This window comes from Thunnus albacares, chromosome 23 (genome assembly GCF_914725855.1).
Source record: "Thunnus albacares chromosome 23, fThuAlb1.1, whole genome shotgun sequence".
Lineage (NCBI taxonomy): Eukaryota > Metazoa > Chordata > Actinopteri > Scombriformes > Scombridae > Thunnus > Thunnus albacares.
This window is the reverse complement of record NC_058128.1, coordinates 18,246,711-18,265,494: the sequence shown is the minus strand read 5'-3', so window position 1 is coordinate 18,265,494 and position 18,784 is coordinate 18,246,711. Positions and strand designations below refer to the sequence as shown.

General features: G+C 41.0%; 2 protein-coding genes across 10 annotated transcripts in view; one reads left to right on the top strand and one right to left on the bottom strand.

The window, feature by feature from the left end:
* Positions 1 to 36: 36 nt before the first annotated feature.
* On the top strand, positions 37 to 18,701 carry dnai7 (dynein axonemal intermediate chain 7). 3 transcript variants are annotated; one of them, XM_044342676.1, is made up of 18 exons: positions 37 to 100; positions 405 to 422; positions 665 to 737; positions 1,342 to 1,430; positions 1,596 to 1,700; positions 1,915 to 2,052; positions 2,389 to 2,523; positions 2,610 to 2,713; positions 2,873 to 3,031; positions 3,131 to 3,275; positions 3,351 to 3,438; positions 3,616 to 3,785; positions 3,907 to 4,066; positions 4,245 to 4,459; positions 4,548 to 4,706; positions 5,091 to 5,204; positions 5,788 to 5,920; positions 18,572 to 18,701. In XM_044342676.1, the coding sequence occupies exons 1-18, from the start codon at positions 44 to 46 to the stop codon at positions 18,652 to 18,654; spliced, it is 2,145 nt and encodes a 714-aa protein (XP_044198611.1). In that variant the 5' UTR covers positions 37 to 43; the 3' UTR covers positions 18,655 to 18,701. The 3 variants fall into 3 exon arrangements, with proteins under 3 accessions (XP_044198611.1, XP_044198610.1, XP_044198609.1); XM_044342675.1 differs by lacking the exon at positions 18,572 to 18,701 and having other exon boundaries at positions 2,392 to 2,523; positions 5,788 to 6,125; XM_044342674.1 differs by lacking the exon at positions 18,572 to 18,701 and having other exon boundaries at positions 5,788 to 6,125.
* LOC122974757 (lymphoid-restricted membrane protein) overlaps positions 6,168 to 18,784 on the bottom strand; it is a 40,611-nt gene continuing 27,994 nt past the window's right edge. For 5 of the 7 annotated variants that reach the window (XM_044342668.1, XM_044342669.1, XM_044342666.1 and 2 more), the window contains exons 24-39: positions 16,764 to 16,810; positions 16,421 to 16,509; positions 16,081 to 16,274; positions 15,222 to 15,306; positions 14,968 to 15,022; positions 14,846 to 14,873; positions 14,214 to 14,354; positions 12,650 to 12,784; positions 12,342 to 12,489; positions 11,818 to 11,861; positions 11,559 to 11,627; positions 11,084 to 11,142; positions 10,699 to 10,797; positions 9,581 to 9,709; positions 7,645 to 7,799; positions 6,168 to 7,209 (exon numbers count right to left, since the gene is read on the bottom strand). In XM_044342668.1, coding sequence (XP_044198603.1) covers positions 7,067 to 7,209; positions 7,645 to 7,799; positions 9,581 to 9,709; positions 10,699 to 10,797; positions 11,084 to 11,142; positions 11,559 to 11,627; positions 11,818 to 11,861; positions 12,342 to 12,489; positions 12,650 to 12,784; positions 14,214 to 14,354; positions 14,846 to 14,873; positions 14,968 to 15,022; positions 15,222 to 15,306; positions 16,081 to 16,274; positions 16,421 to 16,509; positions 16,764 to 16,810 — 1,620 coding nt within the window. In that variant the 3' untranslated portion in view covers positions 6,168 to 7,066. The remainder of the gene's footprint in view (positions 7,210 to 7,644; positions 7,800 to 9,580; positions 9,710 to 10,698; positions 10,798 to 11,083; positions 11,143 to 11,558; positions 11,628 to 11,817; positions 11,862 to 12,341; positions 12,490 to 12,649; positions 12,785 to 14,213; positions 14,355 to 14,845; positions 14,874 to 14,967; positions 15,023 to 15,221; positions 15,307 to 16,080; positions 16,275 to 16,420; positions 16,510 to 16,763; positions 16,811 to 18,784) is intronic. The other 2 variants (XM_044342672.1, XM_044342673.1) reach the window with 2 other exon arrangements.

The following is an 18,784-nucleotide window of genomic DNA, read 5'->3' as shown; positions in this document are numbered from 1 at the left end:
TAAGTCGTTTCTTTACGTCGCAAATAAAAATAGACAACTACGCATGCGTAGGCGTTTCTATGGTTACTTGGACGCTGGAGAGTTTTTCTTTTTCAGCATGGTGAGATTTTACCATTTTCTTTTTAAATAAACTGCCCCAGTTTGGCTTTAAACCTTATCATACTCGAAGTGTTTTAACGGAAGTGTTTAACGCTAAATAGTTCATAGTTAAAACATAGAAAGTACGGCTAAAAATAAGCTAGTAGCGCAACGTTAGTGCTATTTACCCTTAGTTGTCAAGTTAGCAGGAAGAACCTTTAGTTTAATGCGCTTTCTTTCCTTAAGTTTCTTACCCTGTGCCTTTAATTCGTGTAAATTGAAACATTCTGTGACTTCATTTCTGTGTTTTCTCCTATGAATGAAAGCCGCCCAAGAAAGGAAAGGTATGAGCAAAAGGCAGCCAGCACATTCTCTCAATGTTCCTATAACCACGTTATGTAGTCGAAGATATATACAGCGAGGCACAGAAAATACCACCCACCTTCTACTGTTGGTTCATTTTCTCTAACACAAAAGAGTACAGTCACTGTACCCCCTTCTCCTCAGCAATGCATCCATACCCAGTAAGCTGTCCCTGTTAAACACTGATTTGTAATGTTTTTCGAAATTCAACTCACCCAAAAAGGGACGTAAATTGAACAAGGCTCAGAGGGCGAAGCAGCTGCAAGAGGAGGAAGAAAGAAGACTGCAAGAGGAAGGTAATCCCTGTCTGTCAGAGTTGCGTCTCTCTTCATCTTAAAGATCCTCTCCAGACGTTTTAAGATGTATATAAACTTACTTATTTGAATAATAATTTGTCTGATATGTTTTTTCCACAAAATTATCAAATTATCTTGTTAAAATCATTAAAAGGACATCTCCTCCTTTTCCCTCATTAAAAATTCCAGAAACTATGAATATACATATATTTTCATCTCTAAAGTTTAACTGCAGGACACAAGATATCTCCTACTTCACTGTAAAGTCCATTCTCAGCTTCAAGTTTCCACATCACACTTGTGTAAGTTGGATATTGGACCAGGTTTGGCTTCCAAACTATTTGTGATGTTACAAATCATGCTCATAGGTCAACCCCTTAAAATTTGATTTTCAAATTCTAAATATAGGAGCAAGAAGAAAAACACATTTTTGAGTGGAACTGGACTTTAACTGATCTTAAAATTTGTTGTTGGCATTGGCAACCATACAGTGTATGTGGTTGGCATGAAGCATAATATAATCCCAGAAGCAAACAATAGTGTGTTTAGGAATGAGAGAAAAAAAAGTGTTGAAGTGTGCATCATATGTGCTTTCCCCTTATAGAGGAGGCACGGCTACAGGCAGCGAGAGAAGAACAGGAAAGGTTGGAAAGAGAGAGAAAGGAGCAGGAGCTGAAAAGGCTTGAGTTAAAGGTAAGTCATGTAAACCATTTTCAATGGTGACACACATGAACTTACAGTGTATGCATTGTTATGTGATTCTTTTTCCTCAAACAGACAGTGCTGATCGAAAACAAGTATTGCTTTGAGTATGGATATACTGCATTTACATTGTTCATGGATGTCTTTTGCTGGCAGGACAGGGCACGCAGAGCGGATGAGCTGGATGAACTCCGCCATCTACTGGAGGAGAATCATACTGCAGTAACCAAATGGAAAACTGATGCTGTGGAGAAAGCCAAGGTGTGTGTTTCTGTCTTTCTGGGTTTATTAGTGAGAGGGAGACTATAAAAAAGGGATATCTGTCAGTCTTAAGTCCATGCTCAAGAAACACCAGCATGGAAAAACAAGGTGGATACAAAACTTTTTGGCCCTGTCCACGGTGCAGGATAAGCAGGAATTCATTGCCAGATTTCTTCTGGCTGATAAGAACACACAGTATGTTCTTTGTGTTCAGTGGGAAAGGTACATGCGATGTGATGGCACACCAGACCCGGCAGTACAGCAGGACATTAACACATATACCAGCTTATGGAGAGATGACCCAGAGGTCAACATCGCAGTTGTGCTCAAGCAATGTAACCTCGCTCTACAGGTCTGTACTGTGTGTGTGGAGGAGTATGCAGTGAGTATGAGTCCTGCAATTGGGCGTTGAATCAATGGAGAGAAAATTGACTTCAACTATCAGATACTTCTGTTATTACTTTTGATACTGTTACATGCACTGTTAATCACTGACCACTGTTAATCATTGAATCAAACAATTAATTGATAAACTAATTGATTATGATATAAAAATAATTGATGATTGCAGCCCTATTTTAAATTCTGATTCAGACACATTCTATCAGTTCATCGATAATCATAAGAAATCACAATCTAATTCCAAGAAATGAATTCTAGTGTTACAAAATAAACTTTTTCCTTTTAGCAGGTGGAGGAGCTGGAGGGTCTGCTCAGAGACGTTACAGATTCACAAGAGGGCCAGAAGTACCAGGAGGCTCTCATAAATTTGCAGGAGCTAATCCACACTAAACACCTCCTCACCACCGAGGAGATCCTTAAGGTTCGATAATCATCACTCACACATAGCGAAGCGCTTTGTAACTATAAGAAATATGCCTTACAAATTGTGTGTCTCCCTGGTCACAGAGGGCCAGTGCCAACATCGACACTGAGACAGGCAACATGCAGACTGTGGTCAGAGATGACAACGTTACACTGTGTCTCTGGGCCAACCTCAAGAAGAATCCAAGGTTGTGTATGACTGTGTGTGTTTGGGGTAGAAGGGGGGGGGCAGCTGGGATCTGCAGCTGTGACTACTGATGGGTAGGGGACACCCGCACTCACCTGATGAGCACAAACTGTAGCAACTGTTGCGATACTTCTCTTCTGTTGCTAACTGGTCCATCCAGGTTTAAAGGTTTAACCTTTGAGGGGGTCGGCATGGGCTTTGAGCTTCCAAAGCAGCTGGCTGTGAGCAACATCGCTATACGGAACTTCCACACACGCTATGACCACCTGTCTTTGCTGGCCAGGATGGCTCACCTGAGAATACACACACCAAGCTGCAGGTCAAGCTGATAGTGCCTTTTACTATTGCTAATACCACAATTACCTTTACAGTAATAATAATGTTGGCATTTATAATTACCTTGTCTGTTTGGTCCCAGGTCTCTTGCAGGAGGCGAGGAGGCTCCAGCTGACATAGGTGTACCTGAGCTGGGGGAGACAAATGGAGAGGGGGAGGTGAAGGACGACAACAGCATGCAACAGCAAAGAGCAGACGAGGAAGGATTTGAAGGGACCGGGAGCAAGGTAAAGGAGGAAAGAATTAGTTACTGGGCTGGTTACATTTCATGTTTTTATGCTTATTGCATCTTTATTTCACAGAGTGCAGCCAGTCTACAGTCAACAATCAGTGCCCAGCCTGCAGAGGGCCAAGACAGCCAGATACAGACCCAGATAGAGGCGCTTGGTGGTAAGACAGCCAGCCTAAAACTTCCCAAACGTAAACAAAATAATGTTGATGTTGTCCAATGTTGATTTAGACTCTTGCCCACTAGCTAAAGAATGCTGTCAAGAGTAAAGATGGATGAAAAGCAAATGAAGATGCTTTTCCTCTACCTTTGATGGTTCTGTTTTTCTCTGCCTGCAGATGAGGGAGACTTGACTTCTCTCCCAAAGCAGCTGTCCATGATAGACTGTGGTGAGTCTTTCCAGGTGGTGGACTTGATGCAGTACACGCCTCTGGGTGGGGTCTTCTACTATGACGTGTTCCACCTACCACCACAGGCTCATCAGGTCAATGGCTGGGAAATTAGACAGGTGAACAGAGAGGAGTTTCAATGTGTGCTGCTTACACCAAGGCCCAGCGGTACACCCCTTAAGTTAACCCTATTTTTCTGATTTTCTCTCATACCATACCACCACAATTGTGTTTTTCTAGCTGTTGGACACAGGGCTTCAATTTTTCCGCTACCCCACGGAACAGTCCAACTTAGATGACAACGAGGCCCTTACCTGCCCTCCTGTTGGGGTGTCTGTGACACTTCCTGAATCTGTTGTCTTCTTGGAGGCTCCCCAAGTGGCTCGCTGGGATGCTGCAGGTAGGCGCACTGCAACACACACTGTATAATCCTGTATTATACATAGTAACATAGAAAGGCATAAAACATTTTTTTTTTTCTTTAAAGTAGACTAAATTGGAAATGACAGATCAGGTTTTGAAATACATTTTAAAGGCACCAAAAAGGCATGCACATTGAAATTGTCTCTTTTATCCAGTGAAGCAGTGGAGAATGGATGGTATCACTGACATCTCTTACGCGGAGGCGGAAGCAAAGATCTCCTTCAAGATGGACTCCTTCCAGGCCTTCGTGCTGATGCAGGAAACATATGCCAACTTTCCTTTCCAAAGCTGGGAGCTCCGGCCGCTCGGCCAAGACTCAGCTCTTTTCATCATCAACGGAGCGCTCATCGACCTCAGCATCACCATCCAGGTAAGAGACACAAAACAAAAACACAAGGATAAATCAGTGGATGTAGTCTGACTCTTATAATATGTGCTTGTGTCTATTTTACAAACAGGGTAACCAGTGCATGTTGCAGTCAGAGCAAGAGATAGGCCTCTCTCACCTCGTAGGGAAGTGGATGAGTGGCCCCGCCCTGCAAAGAGCCATGCTCAACGCAGGGATCAACATCTTTGTGAACGAGTACACAGACAAATACGTCAGCACCTGTGGCAAGGTCTGCATCTCCTAACTGTTGGCTTGTAGAATAGAAGACAGACAATATAACAGGTTTGAGCTAAATTTGACCTGATTTGATTGTCCGTGTTGTGTTGGATGGACAAACCTGCCAAATAGTACATACTCACATATCTGTGTAGAACTTACTGGAAGCGGAAGATAAAACCTGATCTATTTCCCTTTAAGTATCATTTTAAGAGAACATTGCTCAAGCTGGCGACATATTAATTGTCATTGTGCCAACATTAACCTTTGTCTAAGCAGAGCCTCTTAGAGCTGTTGTTGAGGCTGTAGACTCTTACTCTTGTTATGTCAGTAGATTACAGTCCATGCATTTCCCACAATATTACAAAATGTGCTGTATGGTTTGTCTCCTCTGCAGGACCCACTTACAGAACACGCTGCCTACGAACAGATGGCCCTCTTCGCCTCTGCCTGCGCTTTTTCGTGGAGCAAGTGGAATGCCAAATGTGGAGCTGAGCATCTGGTCATGCAGGTATTTTCTTTAACACATACATTAGATACAACATTTATTTAATTTAGTATTTTACGTTTTTTCCTTCCAATGTGGAAATGCCAGTTCCCTGAACTGAACATGAACTCGTCTTTTTGCTGCCATGTCCCTCTGTTTGCCTGAGGAGGGTGTAGACAGTCGTCTGTGTGCTCCAGTACACATGGAGCCTCCAGCTACATGCAAAGGTTCATTCCAACCACTTCCGCACTGGCACCCTGACAATCAGTAGGGTGTTGTCAAAACAGCAAAAATGCTGCACCACAGCCAGTTCACTGTCACCTGGGTGCCCTCAACATAAACAGACATTTAGTAGACAGCCCAGAGGTAGGGCAAGAATGAGGAAGAGAGAAGTTATGTAATGCCACACTGTGTGTAAAAAAAGGACACTCTCTCAAACAATCAGCACGTGATTGACAGTGGAGTTTCTGGCCTTGGTTGAGTGAGCAGACCAGAGATGAAAACAGAAAACACCCAATCCAAACCACCAAATTCACTTTGAATTGTTTTGTTGTTTGTTTTTCCTATTTATATACATCTTTCTCTTACCTCTCCTCTCCTCTGCCAGGTGTGTGAGCATCATGGCCCCACCCCTGTGCCTAAAGGCTTGTGGAGTCTCTACCTGCTGGGTGCCCAGAGGAGTCAGAAGCTGGAGATCACAGAGATGAGCGAGGCTTTCTCTCCAGACCATTTTCCAGGAAGTGAGTTTCACTCCACCTTCATCCACATGCTGCAGGACAACATGAGCACTGATGGCATAGTTAGGACCAGAGAGTCCAACTATCTCTTTGTTGACACAGTACAGAGTCTGCTCTGTGCCACCAGACCACTTATGTATTCATAAACTTGTGTGAGGAGTTACATTTTTTTTAAATTAACAAATTAAAGTCATTTTAACCTTCTGAATTTGAAATGTACATTTGGATGCACATAGGAACACACACCTTCTATTGTAGAATTGACTACTTTATTTATGCAAAGTTTCAAGCATCTTCTTTGGAACATACAAAAGTGTATGAAGTTGAAAACGGTGACAACCACAGCAAGAACTCAAAAAAAAAAAAGGAAAATAAAAAAACTCTTTGGTGTTAAGACTGTAACAATGTATAATTATAACTTAAAAATAAACATTCACATCTCCCCACTCAAAACTAACAAACTCATAAATATAGATTTCAAAAACACTTAAAAACACTTAAAATGAATGTTTATTACCAGTGTTTATAGACTTTAAAGTTATAAAATGTCCTCTGCAACCACTGAGGAATTCCATTAAAAAGGCTAGCAGTCCCCCTGTATCTTCAAGTGCATGAAATGTGTTTAAAAAGCCATCGTCCATGATGTTTGTCAATGGAAAACTGCATTCAGACTTTGTGGATCAGCACTATCATTCTGATGAAGTTGTGACATGATTAGTCAACATTGTGGCAGCTCTGACAACTGATCAAGCCGGATTTTACAGATCATGTTGGGTCCAGGTGAACAGTTGCCAGGAGCACTGATAGGAAAACTGCATCATAATGTTGAGCAGCCCACCATAAAAGATATTGGTTGCCACCTCCTTTATCTGCTGCTTCTTTTAAACACAGACACACGCATACACACACAGACTAACTAATTTAGCAAACGTAATGTGACACATAAAATCCTCCGTAGGGTTAACTATCCCCTGAGGACTGGACTGTGCTGTCAATAAGAGTCTGTCTAGGAATCTTCAGGCACCAGTAAATATCCAAACAGCCACCGCTCAGGAGTGGTACACTGTTCTTTCTTCATCACCATCCCAGTGAACAGATAATCTCTGTAGAGGGCTGATGGGCATAGCACCATCCACCCCGGATGTCGGGCTAGACGGGGGGCTGTCCGTTGTGACGGAGCCCTGTGTAGGGCCACAGCAGCTGCTGCATGGTCATCCAGGAGTCCCCGGTCCCCACAGGGGCTGCATCTACTGCTGGCTGCATCACCAGGCTGGCCAGCAGTGCCAGGAGACCTGCAGGAGGAGAACCATGAACATTTCAGTACACAGAATGGATCTCACTATCCATTGTGCCATTAGAGGAAAACATCTATGCAGAAACATGGGTTGGATGTTAAAGGTGTAATAGCAGCTGTGTCACTGGGGTTACCAACTGAGCATCATAGACTAGGCCTGTAACACTTTAAAGAAATCCATCAGTTTATCGGCCTTAAAGAACCAAGCCAAAACAAAGAGCGAGCTCAAACCTTTAAAATACTGAACTCCTGTATTAGAAGTGCACATGCAAGCTGTATGAGAAATTATCTTGATTTAAATGTGAAAATGCTCATTTAAATAGGCTTTAATCAGTATTTAGAAATGATCTACTGTATGTTATCTATAACATAAAAAATGAAAAAGAATGAAAAATTGATCTTAAAACCACTATCACTGAGAAACTGAGTGTACCTGCTAGCACCACCACCATGGCTAACCAAAGCCAGAGCCCCCTGCTGCCTCTGGCTACTGCTGCAGTCGCAGCTGCCCGGGAGGAGGTTAGGCTATGGGACAGAGACTGGGCTATTCCTGGATCTGTAGATGTAGGGCTTGATAAGGGACTTGGGCTGGAGGGGGGGCAACAAAAGATAACAAAACCTTAGAGAACAGGATGGTTAGAAAATTAGGCATGGGAGATGGTTGACACTGAGAAAAGATGTAAAATTGTATCCAATAAAGCGAGAGAGTGAATAAGTTACCAAAAATGACATGTTGTGATGAGAGGGAGTTATCACAGAACAGTGCCATGAAAAACATAACACTTCCTTCTAAAAGCTGTGGGTCATTTGTGGTAACTAATGGATGGCAGGCAGTGAATTAGCTGCAGCTTGGTGCAATCTACAGTATTACCACCTATCTCAAAGTGTCAAAGATACAGAACCATTCACATTATCTTCATCAGCATAATCAAAAAGCTCTCAGCAGCACAGTTAAGAGTGGTTGGCATGGAGGTAGATTTGAGCAATTATTGCATGGTTAGGCAAAAGCAGCAGATGATTTTGGCCTGGAATCTGTCAACAGTAGGAGTGCTGCTTCAAATCACTTTACAGTCATTATGGGAGTCAGTGCAAGCTCAGAAGTGGCCTTGTATTGGCACTCCTACCTGCTAAATACAGGCCTTTTGCATGCATTTATTGTTTTTTGGACAGAGATAGAATCCACAAGCATTTCACACTTTGGACTCTCCTCCCTACACACTTACAGCATTACAAACAGCTCATCCTGACTCCTGAGCAATGTGGAGGGAGGAAAAGAGGAAAGGACAGTTCAGAAAAACACATGATCTGCTTGCAGAAAACACTTAGTAGCCCCACAAAAATAAAGAAAACAGTCAAGTGTAGTAGGTTTGCACATACAATTGTTAAGGTGGCTGAACATGTTAGTAAATGACAGAAGACAGAACCCTTTATAGATGGCTTGGGTATCAGTTAGAGGCTTTCCACAGTGCAAATCTGAACTTGAGACCCATGCATGAAAAACAAATCATGAAGCTTCCAAAGTCATTTGTCACATTGCTCAGTCCCTCCAGGATTTCAGTGTTTTTCTGGTGATTGTTGCGATCAAAAATGCTTGATTTTGCAGTGGCTTTTCTCAAAAACTGCAATGCTATTAGCAAAGTTTCATGTGATTTTTTTAGCTCTAAAATTGCATGAATTGGCACAACTACTACCTAATGAATCAAATCATATGTAATCACTTCCTATGATAATAAGCATACTGCACATCACAGAAATAACAAAAAATGTTTTAGTGCTCATCTTTTTTAAATTTTCTCAACTTAAAAACCCTGATAAGACTATGATACCATTATAAATCACAGGGATTTTGCAAAATTGCAAGCCCCAGCAAATACTGCGGAGCGTGGTTGAGTTTTCAAGAATCATTGCAATTGCAAAATCTCGATTTCCTGGAGGGACTGATTGCCATACACTGATCTCAAGTCAGTTAACAGCTGAAGGAAATGGTTCATTTCTGCCCTGAGTAGAAATGCTCAATCAACATGAGCCCCTGGAGCACAGAAGCTAGTCCAGAACAGACCCTTATCATGAAAGCTTCATCACTTAGGAGGTTTCATATGGTCATCCAACTTTTCAACAACATGATAAAAATTAAAAAAAAAAAAACCCAAACACATAAGGATCATCTCATATTAAAATCATAATTTTTGTGAAATGCGCTGCAAAAATACCACAGAAATTACTGTTAAAATTGGACGAATATGGAGTTTAGGATAGAAAATTGGAACCACCTAAATGATGAACTCTTCCACAATTCAGCTAGCCTCTTAGCTTTGCTGGCAGAAAGTGGAGCTGCAGTAGGCTAGTGGTGGGTATTTGGTTGGACTAACGTCTTGAGGGGCAGAATGAGGGAGGTGAGTTTGTTGCCCAGCTCACTGAGACTGGACCTCCTCCTCTCTACCACAGGCTGCTCCTTCTGCTCGTCCTCCGACTGGAAGTCGGTGCTGTCGCGGGCTGTCCTGTGGGCACGCGTGGGTCAGGCATTCACAAACACACTCTTCAGTTGCACATTCATATACAAGCATGACTGTATTACCACACAGGTTCAGTATGTGTACATGCACACATGCACATTTCATGCAGCCAAACCAAGCAGGCAGATGCAGACACGTACACCTTTAAATATTCATGATGTAAAATCATTTGCTTAACAAAAAAGATATGTTTGAAGTCGTTTTCTACAATATAACAATGCAAGCCCCACAATGCAAATTATATGCTCCAGTATTATATCATGAATGCACAAAACAATTTCACAACCTTTAAGATATTTGAAGAGCATTAAAAGTGCTTGATTCACATCATCCAAGCTTCAAGTTTGGCTTAGTCAGTCAAATATGGCCAATTCTACTCTTGTTGTCCAAACATTTGAAAGCTATATGGTGCTAAAATAATAGTCAACACTGTCTCTTACTTTACATATTATAAAGACAGGAAGAAAAAACAAAACAAAACAAAAAAACGTGCAAGAACTGGAAAATGTGGAGAATGTAGGCTTCTGATAAACACTTCCCCATGCGACCAGACACATGAATGATGGCTGCCAAGTGGTTTGAAGTCATCATCCCGGTTTTTTTGTGTTCTTAAAGGATAACACTGCTGTTTTGAGTTTGTTGCGGCTTTCTCTTTCCTTTTCCCTACACCCAATCCACATCTTTATGGGGGCATCCTTTTCTTTTAGCAAGGACAGAAGTTTAATTTCAGGCTCCTTTTGACATTGAAAAGTCTGCAATGGATCATCATATTATTTAAAATACAAAGTGATTTGAAGAAATATTAACTTGACCATGACAGAAAGCTCTATAACCCTTAATTCTCAAGTCAACAGCAAGCGCACTGTGGGATAGATAATGATGATTTCACACCAGAAAGCTGCCATCTTTATGCATCTGGGTCCACAGTGAAAGGACTTGTGCGACGCAGTCTCCTTCTCCTTGGCATTTCTTACCCCTTCATCATGAGAGAAGGCTCTTCTGTGTCAACCCAGGCCGCAGAGCTAACAAAGCGTTTTAGTGGGGGGCGTGCTGTGCTCTTTCCTGCCACATTCCTGAAAACCACCGTTATCACATACAGGCATAACAACAAAAACAACCCTCATGTCATGTTATGGCATATCTCTGTGGCCTGAGAAAAACCACAGCCACAGCGAATAGATTCAAACCCATCAGAAACAATGCTGGTGTGTTTTAACAGTTGAGTCATATAAAAGCTGGTATTGCTTTTTATTTTAACCATACACCCTTTCACATACAGTCTTGGTTAGCTATACTTGATATATTATAATCCAGGTTATAGCACACACATACTGTACATACACAAATGCAAATACCTACCATGGAGATCGCCTGGTCAGTCTCTCTGTCTCAGCCTCAGAACCGTCTTGTGTTTTGGGCTGTGTTAAGAGATCAAAACATTTGAATCATGATCACCATAACCAAAAATGCTTCTTTGTATAACTTAAAGCATAATTACAGCCAATTTCAACCAGGATCCACCATACTCTGACATAAAACATGTTTAACTTCACTTGACATAACCCTGAGTCATTTTTTAAAATTTGTGCTTGCCTGGTTGTCCGGAACAGATCAACAGATGCTTAAAAGGCCCACAAAATGACTCAACCCATGTCCTACATTTAAGATGTTTAGGCCACTGTGGGAGACTGTTACAGTCTGGTTATACATGATCTGACAAGTTTGTTCTGCACCATTTTACACTGTATTGCAAATAGTTTGGCACTTGAATTGGATCAGTAAGATTTTGTCTATGCTATGATGGTAAGCAAAGCGCTGGCAGTGTCGTCCTCACCATGTCAAAGTGCATGTTGCCTCCACCAGAGCGGGGTATTCCTGCTATGCTGACCCGCCGGGTTGATGACTGAGGGGATGCATGAGGGGAAAATAAATAAATAAATTAATTAATTAATTAAAAAAAAAAAAAAAAAAAAAAAAAAAAAAAAATCAGAATCACCTCATTAACAGACTTGGATATTTTTAACACATCAAATCAACATCAATCCTGAGTAATGGAGAATAATGAGATTATATGTAACCTAGCTGCAGCTGACCTTGTAGTACTGTGATGTTGTTGGCTTCTTGCCACGGAAGTCATCTGGAAAGAGGAACAGATCAATGACTTTGCATGTGTTGTGCTTTGTATGTGTACTGCTTGTAACTGAGTATCATACTGTATTTAAACATACACCCATCTGATCATAGTGATCATTTGCTTTTGTCAGTATATTAAGCCAACGTTGGCCTTGTCAGTCTAAGTCTGATATGTTGTAATTTCTTGGCACATTTAATCCAATTAGCTGTTCAATTTTGTGATTTTTTTAAATGACAAATATACACATTTTATTTTAAGGCCTTTAAGAACTTGCCTTAAAGAAGTGGCAACCACTTTCAAATTTCAAATATTTGGTTTTAGACAAAAAACGTGGGAAGAAACACTGAGTATTTTGTATTTATTAGCACAGCAATTGTCAAATTTAAGCACAGAGTAGCAACTAATTGTAACACCAGTCTAAAAACTCACTTCATGTTGCACCTTGATAGACATACCCACACATTTATGTACTTAAACTCAAACCTCTTTCAGTTTGTGATCCAAACGACCTCTCGTTCTGCATTAGTGTCTCTCTCAGCTCCAGCAGTTCAGCGTGCTCCTTGGTGTACATCCTCCTCAGGTTCTCCACGTGCTGGATCATCACCTCCACAGCCTTACCAATACGACTCTCCTAACATGCATAAGACTCCATTGAATCATCATAATCAAAATGAACTTAATCATATGGCGGTAGAACTTGTTTTGCTGGAACAACAGTGAAAACAGACTTCAGTTTATAGCGTGATCACACTACAAAACAACAGAAACCAATGTTGACAACACAAGCCCACCTGATGAATGGCTCCTAGCATCTCAGAGCGACTGGACACCCTGGTCATGGACTGGATGAGAATATCTAGATTCTTCTGGAGCCGCTGGATGATCTCCATGGACTGGTTGTCGTCCTCACACAGAGGAGTCAGAGCCTGAGAGGAGAGGAAGGGAGAGGGAAAAATGATGAAGACAGAAAGATAGAGAGACATAAAGAAATATGAAATTAAATAACTGCACATGGCAGAGGAATACTTTTGTAGAAGATTTTCCACTCATACTCACTGACTGACCTCTATTCAGTTACATCTGGTTGATTCAGTCATTCTTATTGATGTAAGACATTGTCCAAAACATAGTATATACCTAGCAATAGGCTGCAGAACAAGATAAAGGGTACCATTTATCCTCCATTCTCTCTTCTACATTATGATGCTTTCAAGGTTCATGCAGCTCTCAGCCCATTTATTTACAACAGCCAATAATAATATATTGCTAAAAACAGTGGCAGCTTCAAGTGGTCTGTATCTATCCATTAATGTGAGTCGCAGTATTTTTACTACACTAACAGCATATAATAACATATCCAGTGGTGTGGCTTTTCTACTAGGTGGGGTATTTTGGCCGTGAGCATTCGCCATACAGTGTAGCAGAGAGCCAGCTGCTGGTGGCTAGTGGCTAGGCTAGCGGTTTCTGAAAGAATAAAAAAGTATCTTCTAGTGGCCACTTAGGAACTGCTTTCACTTTACAATTATAACCACAGTACCACAATGATCTGTGTACGTTTTGCCTGCCCTCAGGAGGGAAATATGATCTAACAAGGAAGCAGCAATTAGGCGAAAAATCACCCAATCTGGTAACATTTCTTGAGCATAAAGTTTTCTGCACCAGATCCAGTTATTTTCGGTGTATGGTGTCAACCAATCAGGGGCCACCAGGAAAAGCCAAACATATTACACGCATACTGCCGTTGGGCGGAGAAAAGTACACTCTTCAACACACAGACAAAGATTATAGGCAGTGATAGTCATTGCATTTTTCTGTAATTATATGTGATTTATGTGAGATTAACAACTGAAATTTATACACAAGCACAACACAACAATAACAAACAATTTTTTCATTAAAATATGTATGTCACAATTGGAATGGCAAGAGGAGCAGTGCCCCAGTGCCCTTAATGGACCACACCTATCTTTTGCAATTTTGTTTATACTCAGTAGCAGTCTAGTGTGACAGGTGGATGAAACGTGTTCAAACATGTGAGTTTCACCTCTTGAAGCCACACCACTCACCAAAGAATATAAAGCCACGGCATGCTGTGACTTTATGTACAGCATAGACAAAAAATTAAAAACTGGAAGGAAGACAAATTACAGAATTCTAAAAAATTATACAAATGCACTACAAATTATCATTCAGGAGTAACTATCAAAAAGTGAAGAGTTGATTCCCTCAAACTGAGAACGTAACTAAAATTTACTCTATTTGCCAAAATAAAATTCTGGTATCAGGTGATGGCGCAAAAAGTGTACGAACCACAGAAAACTGGGCAGTTACACACCTAGACACACACACACTGACCTGCAGTAGGCCCTGGCAGCTGGAGACCTCCCTGCGGACGTTTTCCTCAGCCAGGTCACGTGACCTCTCCTCCAGGCGGAGTCTCTTCTCCAGGGTGAACATGTCACACTTGAAGCCCAGTGCCAGACGCTGGAACTCCGTCTGCAAACACGAAAAACCACTTGACTCACTTTCTCAAAATTTTGGCTTGCTAGACATACTGTGTCCTGCCAACTGTAGACATGATGACCATCTCTAACATTTCCTTGTTTGATCATGAGAAGAGTTTTCCCCCTATCAATGTCAGATTTATTGTACTGCCAGAAAAGTTGCACCAGATAAATTATGAAACTCCCCACCTCCCTGTAGACAACCCTCATATTTCAAGAGAATCAGATCAGTTTACATTAACAAAAGGGATGCACTAACATTGAATGGGTATACTGTAGTGCAAACTTACAATAGTGCATATGATGTACATATCTGATTTCAAATGAGGAGTAATCAGTAAATCTACTTGTAGAGATACCTAATCCCCAAAAAACTGCTCTGTTTATTCATCTTCATTCAATCTAAAAAATGTCCTTAACACACCAGTGGCTTACGTAACTAATGATATGAATCACAGCTCCAAGATCTAATGGTATGCATACCTCAATCTCCTTGTCATTCTGTGACAGGCTGCAGAGAAAGAGACAGCGATTAAACAAGCCTTCTCATATGCATACTATTATGGATTTAAGTGTTGTGTTACCATGATCACTGTCTGTCTTACCTGTTCCTGTCCTCTTTGAAGGAGTCACTGGTGTCAGAGATCACTGACGCCTCAGCTACAGAGGGAAATAATAAGCAGGTGAATCAAAGCACAAGAAATAGCTGACCAAAATAATGCAATCACCATTTAAACGTTCAAAGAGTGAATGAAAGACTGATTTTAAAATTGGGTTTAATTTGGTATCAAAGAGAGAGGTGGTTAGTAACATTTATAATATCTAGTGTATAACAGTGAACAATGAATATAACACATACATTCCTTCTCAGTGGTCACGCTGGTCTCGCTTTTGTCCTCCTGAACCTTGTGCTGCTCAATGGTCTCCATGCTCTGTGACAGCTCCTGCAGGTTCCGGACAAACGTTACTGCCTGTCTTGGCTCATTCTCACCGTCCTGTTCTCCTTTTAACTCTGATCCCTTCACTTTCCCATTCCTCTCAACATCCATATTGCTCCCTTTACTTGCTCCCTCCCTACTTTCCCTTCTCCTTTAAAAAGGTCTTTACATAATGAAGGTGAATAGTGAAGATTTGAAGAAGCCGGCAGTGTAGTTGGCTCTTGATTCTGAATGATCTGATCCTGAGTGGAGTTAAAATAGAAAGTACGCTCTCTCTCCCTTCCTCTCCCTATCACTCACACACACACACACACACACACACACACACACACACACACACACACAAAAACACACAAACACTCACATAGCTGGAAAAACTGCATTTCTCTTCAGGTTGTAATGTCACACTGAATGAATATACCAATGGCACAATCTTGTCACTGATTTAATCATAATTACAACATCCACATTCACCATGATCATGTGATGTTTCATAAAATCGAAGAATAAAAAATAAGATTTAACAAACAAAAAACAACAAATACAACGTCATATCTAAATCATAAATTAAAAAATATTAAACTGAACCAAAGCTGACTTGTAAAGGTTTCTAAACCAGTCTTTTATGCATTAGAATGGTTATTTTTCCTCAATTACAGTTGAAAACCTTTTATGATTTATTGCTTATATACATGATTTCAAATCTTCATCAACATTAGTATGTGTTATTACTCATCCAACACCCAGTTTAGAGGAAAGTGGGAGTAGGGCAGGTCTTACCAGTTCCTTTTTATTTTTTCCATGATGGGGGAGGGAATCCTTTTTGGCTGCTGAAGCACTATCCTCAACCTGGCTGGGGTCAGAGGTCACGCTGCCCATGCCTGATTGGTTGGCATGTATGACGGACGATCCTGACTGAGGAGAGCTGCTGTCAGAGAAGGTGGTCGCTCCGCTGCTGGTGAGCCGGTTTGTCCCTAGAGGAAGAATAATGTGTGGGTGGACAAACTTACACATATGTACATGTAAGAAGGCGTAAACAAACAGTCAACTTGGAAAATATCGGCTTCTCCGTTTCTCTCTACCTCATTCATACACACAGATTTGAGAGTTTTCTTCCCACCTGCCATGCTGGCTGCTACTGCTGGAGACTCAGCTGTACTGTCCTGCACACTCTCCTCCTCTTCCACCAACACAGGTAGCAGGCTCGTGCTGAAAAACACATGCACACTCTGCACCTTTACACAGTTCTAAATCATTTGCGAAAAATATATCTAGACCTAAATGTCATTAACAACAAACACACAGCTGGCTTTCAGAGTTTTGATGCAGAGAAAACATTTTTCTCTCAGCACTATCACTGAAATCTTGAGAAATTAACTCCGCTAAAATGTTGGATAGTAAATCCGTGTGAAAACGCTGTTCTAAAGGTTTTCTGAGCTAACAGTTGACAGTGAATCACTCACCTGTCCTCCGCTGCTGATCTGTCTACCGACTGGTCCCGGCTCAGGCTCTGAGATGGACAACAGTTGAGAGAGGGAAGGAGGGGGTGAGAAAAAGACAGGTGGCCTTGTAGCACATTTTTCTGTTCTACATTACAGGAAATGGTCAATGATTAAAAGACACATGCAAACATACATTCACATTCATGGTGCGTACCTGTCCCATGGCAGTGAAATGCTCTCTAAGCTCTACAGAGTGTGGAGGAGAAAGATTGGGCTGATTTCTTATATAATGCAGTGCTACATGGAGAGCCCTGCAGCTCGGTGTGTGTGTGTGTGTGTGTGTGTGTGTTGGTGAGAAGGGTGCTCAGAGAACACGTTAACACTGGCACAGTGCTCAGTGGTGGAGGCGGACTATGTGCATGTACTAACACACATACACACAATGGAGCAAGGTGAGCACTCAGAGCAATGCAATAGGATATTGTGTAATGAGTGTACATAATATCCGATTTGACACTGCTCAAAATAAAGTGAGCTGCTTTACAGGGTCAGTGAATACAATAGTTAAAGAGATTTCAATGTCATTTTATATCCAAAGCAACTGTGAAGCAAAATAAATCTGTCTGCTGATCAGTTACCTTTCAGCCATTAGCATTATCGTTAACTAGTGTCAGGTTCGTATCTAATATATTTAATTTCCATGTGATTAAGTATACTTGATGGGGGGCCTAGATTCTAAAAGTTGAAATCATCTAATCCTCAATGATGATGTGAATTTTCATATGAAGCTTTTTTATTTGCTCAATAATTCAACTTTGATTTTTATGCCTGCAAAATAATCCAGGGCAACATCTTAGAAATGTAGTATTTGCAATAAAATAACTGACAGAAACCAAATAAACAATACTCAGTGTAAGATAATATTGTGACACAAATTACTTTAAGTGAATTTGTCCCTGTGTAAGATCTTCACACATGGGAACATAAATCCTTTGAAAATTTCACTCTAGTAAAATACTAAAACATCATTTATCTCACTGGGACCAACATGAGTTTGCATTTTTACTGTTATCACAAATATCAATAGTGAAATAATGCTAAGATCAATAACATGGTATTAAATTTTGTCTACAGTTGTGTGCAAAAGTTTGGGCACCCCTTGACATGATTTAAAAGATGTAACCAGAGCCTCTCTAGGATATGGAACATAAACATAATATTTTCAGGAAACATTAATGCAAAGTAACTTTTTATGTCATAAATTGAACAATAATAAAAAAATAAAAACATCATTGTGGCATGTGCAAAAGTTTGGGCACCCAACATAGTCAGTACTTAGTAACACCCCCTCTGGCAGATATCACAGCTTGCAAACGCATTTTGTAGCCAGCTAATTCTCTTTCAATTCTTGTATTTGGGATTTTCTCCCATTCTTCCTTGCAAAACGCTTCTAGTTCAATATTCTTGGGCTATCTTGCATGCACAGCTCTTTTAAGATCTACTCACAGATTTTCAATTACGTTTAGGGCCATTCCAAAACCTTCAGCTTGCATCTCTTGAGGTAGTCCGTGGTTGATTTCAAGGTACGTTTAGGAGCATTATCCTGTTGTAGAAGCCATCATCTTCTCAGCTTCAGCTTTTTTATGGACAGTGTGATGTTTGTTTCAAGAATTTGCTGGTATTTAGTGGAATCCATTCTTCACTTCACCCATGCAATGTTTCCTGCTGCAACACAACCCCAAAGTATGATAGATCCACCCCCATGCTTAACAGTTGACAAGTCGGCGAGGGTTTTTTTTTCATGAAATGCTGCTCCTTTTTTCCTCTAGACATACCTTTGCTGATTGTGGCCAAAAGAGAGAACTTCATCAGTCCACTGCACTTGTTTCCAAAATGCCTCAGGCCTCTGTAGATGTTGTGTTGCATACTTCTGACATTGGATTTTATAATGAGGATACAGTTTCTTAGAAGTAGAAGTTTCTTCTACTGATTCTTCCATGAAGGTCTTGTTTGTGCAAGCATCGCTGCACAGTGGAACGGTG